At 54.6% G+C, this 12,328-nt stretch overlaps 3 protein-coding genes across 3 annotated transcripts; 2 read left to right on the top strand and 1 right to left on the bottom strand.

The window, feature by feature from the left end:
- Positions 1–4,102: 4,102 nt before the first annotated feature.
- On the top strand, positions 4,103–8,113 carry N0V96_007858 (uncharacterized protein; the record flags this gene model as incomplete). The annotated part of the gene is made up of 5 exons (XM_065758151.1): positions 4,103–4,205; positions 4,250–4,284; positions 4,907–5,635; positions 5,902–7,637; positions 8,104–8,113. The coding sequence occupies 5 exons, from the start codon at positions 4,103–4,105 to the stop codon at positions 8,111–8,113; spliced, it is 2,613 nt and encodes an 870-aa protein (XP_065613293.1).
- Positions 8,114–8,957: 844 nt separating this feature from the next.
- TPT1 (tRNA 2'-phosphotransferase) lies at positions 8,958–9,836 on the top strand (the record flags this gene model as incomplete). The annotated part of the gene is made up of 2 exons (XM_053196485.2): positions 8,958–9,185; positions 9,318–9,836. The coding sequence occupies 2 exons, from the start codon at positions 8,958–8,960 to the stop codon at positions 9,834–9,836; spliced, it is 747 nt and encodes a 248-aa protein (XP_053046136.2).
- A 644-nt stretch (positions 9,837–10,480) lies between these two features.
- Positions 10,481–12,030, bottom strand: N0V96_007856 (uncharacterized protein; the record flags this gene model as incomplete). The annotated part of the gene is made up of 2 exons (XM_053196484.2): positions 10,481–11,601; positions 11,814–12,030. 2 exons carry the CDS (start codon positions 12,028–12,030, stop codon positions 10,481–10,483), a joined length of 1,338 nt encoding a protein of 445 aa, XP_053046135.2.
- Between the last annotated feature and the right edge of the window lie 298 nt (positions 12,031–12,328).

The following is a 12,328-nucleotide window of genomic DNA, read 5'->3' as shown; positions in this document are numbered from 1 at the left end:
CTCATTCTAGTATCCTGGTCGTAGAGCCCCGGTTTGACGGTGATCGGCATCGCTAGCGTCTCCATTCCATAGGGACAGCAAATATCACCCAGGTTGAACCCATGTTTGCTTTGCGTGGAAGCCAACTATGCCATTCCGAAGCATTTGGACATTTCTCCAGCAGCAACATTTAGTCAAGAAGAAAGGCCGTCAAAAAGGCTGCAAGCACTCGAGTGGTAGCACAAAGAATAAGACTGGCTGCGCGTTGGCGCGGATATCACGGTGGCGGGTGTTTCGATTCTCCTGCATGTTGGGAGTCAAGTCACTGGTGATGACCTGCAGACCCCTTGTGACTGCATATCCGGGGGTCTGCATTCCGTAATGTCATTTCTCTGCAGTGGTGAGGAGTTGAGGACTCGGATCTCGAGGAACTGGAAAACTGCAAAGTGACAGGTCGGCGCCGTCGCAGGTGGATTGCGAGGAGAGGAGCTCGAGCCTCGTCCCATGTTGCATTGGTGCCGACTAGCTTGGAGGAAACAGAAATTAGTCGGGGAGCACTGAGCGCAAACTGACAGAGGTATCTCTGGCAGGCAGCTGTCAATCAGACGTCTGCATTTGCGGCCGTCGTGCCCCCACGAGTCCGAGAGTGAATCCAAAAGATTTGGCTGCGAGGTTTCGTCTGTTGTCTGTTCATACGGGTAGATCATCTCAGGAGACGAGCCCGATGTGGCCAATCCTCGCATACGCTGCTTGCATTTCGATGTCTTGCCATAAGCGAGTGAAGTGCCGCCTTATGCCTCGGAATGCCTCATGCTCTTTCGATCGATTTTGGCACATATCTGTTGCCTGGCCCCCTATTCTGCCAGCCGGTGAGGAGAAGGGTTTGTGAATTCTGCCAGCGTTATGCTCAGCTCTCTATTGCGGGTGTTTTCTCCGACTCTTGTACAGAGATTGTACTGAGTAGACGGGATTCAGATTCTGCGACTCGGAATCTTGGAGCAGTACAGAGTAGCAGCGCTGCAGCATCGATGTTCCATGTTTGAGACAGGCACGAGTCCGAAGCCCGTGACCTCTTTGGCTTGGTTTGCAGCTGAAGTTGGGAAACGCTAAGACGACCATCAGCGATGGTTTGGCCGAAGCTAGAGGCCGGCTTTGAATCGGTCGAGGAGCCATCTCCTATTCCAGCTGGGCCAACCAGCCACCTCGAATGGTCGAGCTGTGGGTGACATAAAAAACCCCTGGAGGCTTGTTGCCCGAGAGCCGCGAATCCCTGTCCTCGCAGCTCATTTGTCCTGATTAAGGTGCTGGACTTCCCTGCGGCATCTCCACCAAAGTGGTCTTGGCCTTTTTGTTCTCTCAACGGCGGGACTCGAGGCCTTCGGCCTGTCTGGTACCGTACCTGTGAGAGGAAGAGAGGGAGAACCAAGGTTTCGAGCATATAACACCTTTAGTGATGGTGAGAAGCAGTATAAGCTGTCGCGGCTGAGGATCTGGGTCAGAAGCACACCATGAAGTAGAGCTAGGGTGCCAGTACTTCGTCTTTTGACTGTGCCTGTCCATGGGTCTCTAAACAAAATCCATGGCTGGTGGATGTCGAGGTTAAGCGGAGTGAGGGAAGAGGGCGGTGAGTTGACGATTGGTGCCTCGACCCATTTCACTGCTCGGCAACGAAATCAGAGGGACAGGTCTACCGGAGAGGTGGCGGGAGCGCATACGGCCCGCCATAGGGATCCACGAAATCCATCTGCTGGCGGCTTCTGGATGGTTGTTTGCCGCCTTGGAGTGGTGCATGTGTGGATGCGGTTGATATGTGTGCAGCTTCTGGTGGCCGGGGTCGTCAGGCGAGGATCACGGCTGAAGCACATGGGCATCAGTCAGGACTCAGGACTCAGGACTCAGGAGCCGGGGCAGGCGGTGGAATTGTGACGAGGTAAAATGTGCTGTGCTTGCTATATGCTAGGTATTCGAGAGAGCGGTAGGTATCCGTAGCATCGATAAGTAGAAGACTTGAGACGAGGCTAAACAGAGTTCCAAATGTGCGGTAGCATTTGCTATGCTGGATCGAGGTACGAAACATGCTTTGCTTTGCTTCGTGTGGAGGTGTGACTGTAAGTGAGGTGCGGATAGATGTATCGTTGAACGGGAGATTCCGGTTTTAAGGTAGTTGCCAACTCTTTCCGCAAGAATCTGTGGTAAATGGCAGGTCCCCGAAGAACATTGTCATCTAGTCGGCAAGAAAAGAAGGGACATGATCAAACTGGAAAGGACGAACGAATACGTATTTGTAGGTACCTAAGGTACGCAACATTATCCGTAGGCTAGTTGAAGTTTCCAGTAGAGTGGGATACCAGTGTACGGGTAGAGGTAGAGGTACCGGAGTGACTTGAGAAAAGGGTCCAAGCTGTTCAGGTCTTGCGGCCTCGTAGGTTGAAAGTGGTGGGATGAGGATGAGGTATCCATATCCACATCCATACCCGTTCGTACAGACGGGTATCTGGAGCACGCAACCTAGATACCAGGTACTGGATGATGCCAGATGGTAAGGCAAGGTAAAGTAAAGTTGCGGTGGCCGACGAGATACCTGGGGTACCTTGCTCTGCCCGGTCTGTTTCTCTCTCGGTAGAAGGCAGAGAAGACGACGGAAAGAGCAGAGGAGGAAGAGGAGTCGGAAGGAGGTGTGAGTGGAAAAAAACATGTAGTTAGTAGACGACGATCCATGACCAAACTTCCTCTTTCTTTCTGATCTCACTTTTTATTTTATTTTTACCTTTACCCTTTTTTAGCTTCTGTCCCGTCTTCTTCTTGTCCCGTCCAGTCCCCGAATCAACTGCAACTCTCCTTCTCCCACTTGTCTATCCGACTGTCTGGATTGGGCCCAGACTTAACCTTTTGAGGCAAAAATCACACACCATACACCACACACCAGAAACAAGACACCAGGCGAGGAAGCCGTTGCTTTCACACCCCTCCTTCCTGCTTCCTCGATCCGCATTCGCACTGGACTTGTTCACGACGCTCCTTCGTCCCGATTCTAATACTAATTTCGAGCTCTCGCTCTCACAACGCTCTCTGCCATTTGCCCTCTGCCTCCTCCGCTCCTTCTGCCACCAGTCCCATCGCTCACTCATTTTCGTCCATTTCCACCCTTTCCCACACGCAACTGAGTTGTCCATCGCATCGAGAACGCCGGGCGTCCACCACCGAACACTCTTTGGATTTCCTACTCTTCGACAACGGCGACAACCTCTAATAAAACACACGCACACGCACACGCACAAGCACGCATCTGCGCCCCCATTTGCAACTCACGAATACCGCAAAGTTCCCACCACGCCGCTAATTCACACACACACGCATACACACTCCCACGTATCACCCGACGAACCAGTGAGACACTTCCCGCTAGACGCCGACGTGCATACGCCCATCCAAATCATCCGAACGAACACCTGATGGACGATCGGAACATACAACTTGTAGTACATCAACTGCTAATTCCTAATTAACGAGAGCAACGATCTACTCATACGGCCCCCGAACTACCTACACACGACTTCACCAGGAAGAGAACCCGCAAAACGTGGCACAGGAGAAAGCTTGCTTCCACACCTGGAAATTAGACACGCACGAACCGCTAGAGGCCCAGAGGGAACAGCAACAACGAACATCCCAGAGTCACAAAATCTGCAGCATCGCAGAACCACAAAAAAGAGGAACCATTGGGAGACGAAAAAAAAACAGAAAAGAAATAACGATAACGGTTATCAGTAAACGAACACCGGTAGGCGCACACACCACTAATCGACCCGTGAGCTACAGAACGCGACCGGTTGCTCATTGGACGGGGTGGATTCCCATAGGAACAGGCCCTCGACTTTGGTGGACTGGGGTCAGTCAGAGACAAACAGCGCAAAGAGCTCACCCCCCGGCCCAGGGAAACTGACGAAAAAAAAGAGGGCGAGGACGAGAAAAAAAGGAAGGGGAAGAAAAACAAAGGAGCCCCGGCCAGAATCGCAGGCGCAGCGACCGAAGCGAATTGAAAGCGGACCCCGAACCTGGATTTCCTGACCGAGAGAGAGCAGAGGCACCACCCGACCCCTAACAGCTCCCCCCCGACGCGAACATGGCCATGGCCACAGCAGCACCGCCAGCACCCGCACTCGCACCCACAGCACCAGCAACAGCGGCACCAGCATCAGCACCAGCACCAGCACCAGCAGATGGTGGTTTCGAAGCTGCGGGCCATGCCCCGACTCTGAATCCCACACAGCTCTCGTCTGCTACGGTATCCGCATCCGCGTCCGCGTCCGCATCTCCTTCATCCTCATTCTCTTCGCAAAGTGCTGTTGCATTCCATACTCCCTCACTTTCTGCGACATCTTCAGCAAATTCACCTTCTTCACCTTACCACGCACATCGGCTGAGCCACAACTCGTCCAAGCTCCCTGCTTTTCGATTCGCCGACTTACACAAGCAATACCAATCCCCACGCCTAGTGCTCCCCTCACTACTGCAGCACATCCCGCCGTCGCCTGTCTCGCCTAAATCGACTCCAACATCCAACGAAATTCACTCGGCAACTGCGATTGGCACTGCCACCGACACAATCACTTTCACCGACACAGACGCCCTCACTGACACTGACATTGGCATTGGCATAACCACCGACACTGACACCGCCTCTCCCACCACCCTTCCAACAACGTCAGACCTGCAGCTGCACCACCAGCAGCCACAACAACACAACGTCGACCCGGAAAACAACATCCCACCCCAAAACACCCGTTCGACTTCACTTCGACTACACGATCGGCGCCCCTCCCATCGCCAATTGTCCCAACTCTCCCCTCGGATTTCGAGTCCTATTCACGAACTACCAGAGTCGCCTCCAAAACTCAGCCCTCGATCACGCGCATCAACGTATCAGGTTGCTACCCAGTCCACCCCTGCAGCTTCAGCCACCTCACCAAGACGGCCCGCGTCTTATCCCGACCGCCCCGTCATCGTGCAGTCCATCTCATCCCCCAGCAACGTCACAGATCTCAAGACACCCGCCCCTCTCTCCCGACTGCAAACTCGACGTGCGGCTGCATACCGATCCCGCGAGTCGAATGCGACCGACACCGAGTCACCATCCGCAGACACCGATCACTTGCAAACCCCCGACACTCCCGACGACGTTGCTCAACCCCAAGGCGACAAAACAACAAAGGACTGGGCCAAGGGACAGCGAGAGCTGATACTGCCAAAGACATTGGAGAACGCAAGCCCGACAGATGAAAAACGAAAGTCGATAGCCTCGCGACCCCCTGTATCCTTCAAAGCCACTGCCGCCAGCACCCCGACCACTTCGGTGCGCGTGGCTCCTATCCGTTCCTTTCGCTCATCCGGGTCTCGTCGAAGTCTGGGACTCGACAGTAGCACCTCGACCATGCGGTCTTTCGACTTTGGCGACGACTACGCCGACTCCAACCAGCGCGACCGCACTCTGCGCGCCCTTGAAGGACGACGCGATGATGACTATTCGCAAATGACACCGCCGTTGTCAGCCGACGCCGACGACACGACCGGTGACGTCTTTATGAAAATCGCCAGACAGGAACCAACGCGCCGTGGCTCTAAAGAGGTTGCGCCAGCGGAGCAGCCAAGTGCCATAGTAAGTTTAGCCATCTTTCATGGGTTTGCGTTGTCGTTTCGGGAAATCTGTTAGCGCGATGCAAACGGCCGTGCCCTGCGATGGCTGGCGTCTGTTCGCCATGATATCAAGCCGTCTTCCCGTATCTTTTTGCTTGATCTTCCCGCTCTTCCCACATTTTCCTATTCAATTCCCCGTTTGGATATGATAGTCCACCGCCTCGTTAGCGCTGCTTCATTTCCCACACTCCGGTGACGCTAATCCTGGCGTACTGGACATGTTGATAGAGTTTCGCCATGGATGACCGTGAGCTTACTGACGATGAACAACAGGCCCGTGTCGCAAGATCTTCTCATCGCCGACCCCTCTCCGCAGCTGTTCCATTGTCTTATCATCATCCCGTCTCCCCGCCCCAGATCAGTCGTCGTCTGTCCGACCAACAAGAAACCTCCAAGAAGAGAATACGCCAATCGTCAGAGGACGACAGCGCTGCTGATCCAATGGCTCGCGCGTTGGCGTACCGATCGCCTTTGACACGAGACCGGCCTTCATCCGCGCATCCCGGTGAAGACCTTGGTCGCGCAAAGACATTCCATCAATCTTCCTCTCGCTCAACCGTCAACACACCCCGGTCCTTCACCTTTCAGGATCCGATGGGAGAGAATTCTCCATACGCACGGAGAAGACCTTCCCTGACAGACAGCAACACCGGCTACTCTGCGCGCAGCTCGGCGTACAGGCAATCCAATTTATCGTATGGCCAAACACGTACGTATAACTCTTCGCCCTTGGTTCCCAAATCGATAGAGGCACCGCGCACCGAAACGCATCAAGACGCAGCAACGACAGTCGAAGGAACCGAATCGACGGCCACAGCATCGACAAACGCACCGTCGACAGTGTGGGATGAATTGGACGATCTCAAGTCCCGCATCCATCGCCTAGAATTGACCGGCAAGCTGCCAAAGACCTCGGGCGCCGCAATGTCAAGAGCCTCAGACGATCGTCCACCGACCGCAACCAACACGACTATGTCTACCTCGCCGAAACGAGCTTCCGAAAGCCAGCACCCCCACACCGACGCAATTAGCACGACGTCTTCACAACGCGAGGTCCAGCAACCTATCCTTCTTTCCGCTGTCAATAAGTCCAAGCCTTTCCTTAGTGAAGAGGTGGCGAAGGCACTCGAGGTGGCAGCAACAGACGCCCTGGCACTGGCCAACATGATGGGAACGGCAGGTCAACCTGGGCCCATCTCAAGCGGCGCCAGCACAATTGGCGTCGGCACCAGCTTGACGGATCGTCAATTACGACGCAAGGCTGATAGCATCTGCCGAAGCCTTACGGAGTTGGTTCTGGCTTTGAGCGAAGAAGCGGCTGGCAATAAGACTCTCCAAGTCAACGTTCCTACACCCAAGGAAACGACGACACCAGTCACACCAACAATTAACAAGACCTTCACCGGCGGATCATCTGGCCAGCGACGTCCTAGCATAACGTCCGCCGAGCAGCAGACTCTCCCGAAGCCCAATGCCAATACGGTCACGAGCCCTAGGGCCCTCTCAAAATACGAGGAGAGGCGCAACACTATGCTCAACCCGGCTTCGCTCCCCAGTCCCAGGTTTGCCCTTCCACCCGGCACCATTCCTAGTACCCCTGGCGACAGCAGCAAAATGGCGAACCGAAAGTCATCCTTGTTCATTGGCCGGTCGCGCCGTGCAGTTACCGAAGAGCCTGAGGATGGCCGCAGGTCGTCCATGCTGAGGACCCGACGAGCAGGCACAGAGGAGCCGGAGGATTCACGCGAAGCAGCAGGCCGCGAGAATGGGCGTCAAACGTCACTTCTTCGCTCACGCAGGGGAACTGTGGGGGGCGAAGACGAAGATGAATCTCGATTCCGCGCCCCGTCCCGCGCTGCTACAGAGCTCACCACACCGGCCCGCGCAGTCTCTCACACCTACCACTCAAACACCAACTCCAACGAACTATCATCACCAGCTTCTTCTGCCCTGCCTCGCAGACGGTTCGGAGCTTCCTCTATTACTTCTCGGCTGGTTGCGCCTTCCACACCATCGCTGGCGACACGCCGATATCTGGAAAGAACTCCAGAACGCGAACAACCTTCCTCGGCCGAAAAGCCACCGAAGAACGGTCGCAACAAGTTGTTGCGCAGCCGCGACACTTTTCTCTCAGTCACACTTCGTTGCTGAACCGGGCTAGCAGCATTAGCCGCAGAACGAATCGCGACAGCACGATAACGAATTCATCAACGGCTGCTCAGTCTGGCAGTTACCGATAACGTCTTTACGAATCACAGTCACACGGATGAATGTATCATAGATGTCTTATTCTCACGCTGGCGTCATTCTTGTTTTGCATATGGTAAAACCGTATGGGCTCGGCAGCGGTTACTCTGTACTTGTATGACAATCCACGACGGAAGGCCGATTGATTTCTTGGGATTCGCCTTTCCCGTTTAAAAAAATTAGGCTGGAGTAGAGCATTTGTATATCGAGCAGTCCATAGGAAACAAAAGGTTAAGGACAGATGCATAGGATGCTTCTGACTTGTTTGGTCAACTTCGACATTCTCAGCTAGAGTTTACGTGATGTTGTAGGAGACGTGACGTTCTGCGCATAGGATATAGATTCTATGCAACTAAGAGTGCATTGGGCACGCCGTACGCCTCAGCGTTGCGATTGAGTTTGGTCACGTCGCCAGCGGACCAGCCATGAATATGTCAGGAACTTACCGCAGTAATGCGTGACCGTGCGAGGCCGCCGTCGGATCCGTTGTATTGAGAGGTCGTTGGTTGGGCTAACAAGTTGACTCACCGGCGACGAGACCAGAAGGAAAGTGGAAGTATGCTTGACAGATGAAGGGGGGCTTGTTCATTAGATGAGCCACTCACCAAAGGAGGGCTGTTTTTTTAAGCGGGTCTTGGGCCAAACCCAAGTCGGACTTCACACATCAACTTACTTACCTTACCTTACCTTAGCTTGTACACTGCGCTGAGGTTCTATACATAACGCGTGCGTGCTACAGTTTTTCTTCTCATTCGACGTCTTCCCACATGCCAAACCGCCTCGTTGGATCTTGTTCATCTAAACGAATCAAGCACCTCGCTTTTCGTGGCCTCGGTCCCGAGATACCGCTGAGTCTACTTTTCTCAGCAACGTTTACTTCCCAGTCGCGGACCCCACTTGCACCACCTTCCTCACTTACGAGAGGGATCACCGAATATCTCACCACGTGGACGACGACTTTTGGCTCTCAGAGATTTGCCGGTTCACTTGTGTCTTCTTCTCGCTTTAAATCATCGTGGGCTCAAAACAACGGAGGGATGGCCGACCAAGTTACAGAGACTGCCCTCGCGGTTGAGGACGGTGCGCAGCAACAGAAGAGAGGTGGACGTAGAGGCGGAAGGGGAGGTGGTGGTCGAGGAGGAGGCGGAGGGGGCCAGCCGAGAGAGGTGTTGGTTTCCAAGGCGCTTTCGAAGCTTTTGAGGCATCAGGCTGAGAACGCGGGTCTCACGCTCGACGAGGGCGGGTATGCGCCCCTGGACAAAGTGGTAAGTTTTTTTTTGGAAGAATTCTGCTTTTCCTTTTTCGTATATGAGAGATGACGAGGTTGGGGGAGACAAAGTGGTCTTTTCGTCTCATGGTCAAACTCATCGACAGCTACTAACACGAACACAAAAAAGCTCGCATACGGCCCCATCAAGTCTCTCAAAGTCACCTTTTCCGACATACAAGCCGCGGTAACGACGTCGGACAAGCAGCGCTTCGCACTCAAGCTCAATGACGCGGCAGCGGCCGAGACAAACGAGGAACTATCGACGGAACCCTCGGACTGGCTGATCCGCGCGAACCAGGGCCACAGCATCAAAGTCGAGTCAGCGGGCTTGCTGACCCCGCTCACGCTCGAGGCGGGCAACGTGCCGACGGTGGTGGTGCACGGGACGTACTTTGCGTTTTGGAAGCAGATTGAGGCGTCGTGCGGGTTGAAGAGGATGGGGAGGAACCACGTGCACTTTGCGACGGGGCTACCCGGCGACGAGAAGGGTGTCGTCAGCGGGATGAGGAAGGATGCCGAGGTGTTGGTGTATGTTGATGTCGAGAGGGCGTTGAGGGAAGACGAGGGGATCAAGTGGTGGGTGAGTGAGAATGGGGTCGTGTTGACGGAGGGGATGGGGAGGGGTTGTGCCCTGCCGGTTGTTTAGAGAGGTCGTTGCGAGGGACGAGGGAGCGGGGTTGGTGTGCTTTGGAAGGATGGGGAGAAGGTTGGGGGAGTTGCCTGAGGGGTTGAGGATGAGGGCGCCGCCTGGGAAGGGAGAGGCGGGAGGGGTGGTGGTGGCAGAAGGGGAGGAAGGCTTGAGGTGTTGGTGTTGAAGCAAAATAAAGAAAGATCTAGATATATCACAGAGAGGACAGATGAGCTAGGCATAGGCATGTGGTTTCCGCGAGTTGCAAAAGTAGAGATCTTTGGATCCACGGCTTATTGACCTCAATTTGGTGAGCCTTTGGGGCCGCAAGCATATAAGACATCCAACCATGATCATATTATAAAGGGGACTGCTTGTTCGAGTCAAACATTATGAAGGATTTAAGTCATGATACGAGTAGTTGAAGGTTCTTCCACAACACCCCTTTGATACGTCTTATGAAAGCGAAGCGATTGTTACCGTACTGTTGGGACATCATAGCCAACGAACCTCGGCCCCTTATACATATCTCTGGGACCCAAGCTCCTCATACGTGGCACTGCCCCTTTCCACGAAGATACCTCGCAAGAATTCATCTACAAGCTCACAACATCACCCAAGTTTCCACGAAGCAAAGCCCCGCTTCTCTCCGTCACACAAAATCACTTTCCCAGCAGAAGCTTAGCCGTCCTCTCCCTCTTCTCGACCTCTCCCTCCAACCAAATCACAATCGCATCTGCCATCCTCTCCCTCGCAGCCTTCTTGTGCAACACCCGCCGAACGGTGCCCAAATCGTCCGGGATCCGCGGGTCGCCGTCAAAGTCGGCGCGACCGTCCCAAAAGTCCTCGAGTGCCGGGTCCGTCGTCAAGACGTATCGCGGAACGGGGAAGTGAAGCTGTGTGCAGAGGTCGCGGACGCGTTTCTCTGCTGATGTCGTCGTTGCCGATTCTTGTGCTGGTGTTGTAGGTGTTGATACCCGTGCCGGTGTTGAGGTTGGCACAGGAGAGATTGCCGGCGTGGGAACCTGAGACTGCGCTGTGGCGGCGCCGGTGGTGGTGATGGGGACGCCGGCGCCGCCGAGGGAGGGTGTGCTTGCCGTAGATGTCGTCGTTGAGTCTTGGGCAGCGGCAGAGGCTGGTGATGCTGTCACGTTGAGGGGGAGAGTTGGTTTCGGGGCCTTGACGGGATTGGTGGGTGGCGGTGCTTGGTGACTGGGAAGACTGCTGATGATGCTGTTGCTTGCGGTAGAGTTGGGTGCGTGAGCTGGTGGCGATGGAGATGTCTTTGGGGGTTGGTTTGTATCCTGCTTCTTCCTTGATGCGGTGGCACTGCTTTCTGTTGGCGGCGAGCTCGGCGGAGATCTCTTGGAGGGTAGGACTGACCCGGATGAGACTCCGCGACCAGAAGCAGAAGCAGGAACAGGAGCCGAAGTAGAAGTAAAAGCCGCAACAGCAAGCGCAGCACCGGCAGCTGGAGCGAACGGCTTGGGAAACTTTGGCAGATCGCCCGAGGGCATCATGTGCCCGTTGTCAACAAGCCATTCGCACGCTGCTTTGGCGGCCCACTGCTTCGCGTCCTTCTTGCCAGGAAAGGACGGGCCGACACCGCCGCGGGAGACGTCTTCGCCGGCTTCCATACCATAGCCTGGCTGGGGAAAGACATCGCCGGTGCTGTCAAAGGTTGCTGAGCAGGCCCAGCGGAGCTCTTTGGCCTTGCCTTGGCCTTGTTCCTGGCGGGCTTCGTCGGTGAAGGTTACCTTTTGGTTTCTGACTTGTTGGAAATCTGTTTTGTTTTATCTTTGATTAGTATGGTTTTGAGGACATGACATCAGGTGAAGGTGGTTTGGTGCTTTAGATCAAGAGGAATTCTGATGCTCGTTGGGTAGAGGGGGAGGGGTTGCTTTCCCAGCCTCGAATAGATACATGATCTGAGGCGGAAGACGAAGGAGTTATGACATATAGTGTAACAAATATGAAAAGGGTGCTGTAACTCACGATTCAACAGGCCAAGCCAGTTCGTTTTACCCAAGTCCGGTTCCGGTCGCGGGGCCGGACGGAGGAGGATGGCAATGGCCGAGACCTCGTGATCCGTGAGCGGGGCGGGGCGGCCGTGTTCTGCCTCGAAAGCTTCCTTGCCGGCAATGTAGGCTCGGAGGGCCGACCAGTCTACGTGCTGGGCGACTGCGCCGTTTGATGACGAGTCTCCCGCCATGGCGTGTGTGTGTTGCGCGCGTGGGTGTGGGTGTGTGTTTCCGAATGTTAGGGTCGCTGCGGCTGCGGCTGCGGCTATGGTGCGTGCTGTAGTATTTGGTTTCACGGGTGACGATAGAGCGTGAGTGGAAATGAAAGGATGTCTAACATGACCTCTAAGACTAGAGAACATGAATGAGAATCATGTTGCATTTCATGAGATGCTCTCTTCTTGATGTATGAGAATGAGGAAACGGAGATACGTCAGTAGGTTGAGACGGGTGAAGGTTAGCAACGTTGGTGGGGTCGCGTTTTCTGGC

The sequence above is a fragment of the Colletotrichum fioriniae genome (genome assembly GCF_027942845.1).
Source record: "Colletotrichum fioriniae strain IMI 355084 chromosome Unknown scaffold_9, whole genome shotgun sequence".
In the NCBI taxonomy this organism is placed as follows: domain Eukaryota; kingdom Fungi; phylum Ascomycota; class Sordariomycetes; order Glomerellales; family Glomerellaceae; genus Colletotrichum; species Colletotrichum fioriniae.
Note: the sequence above shows the minus strand (reverse complement) of the source record. Positions and strands in the feature narration are given on the sequence as shown.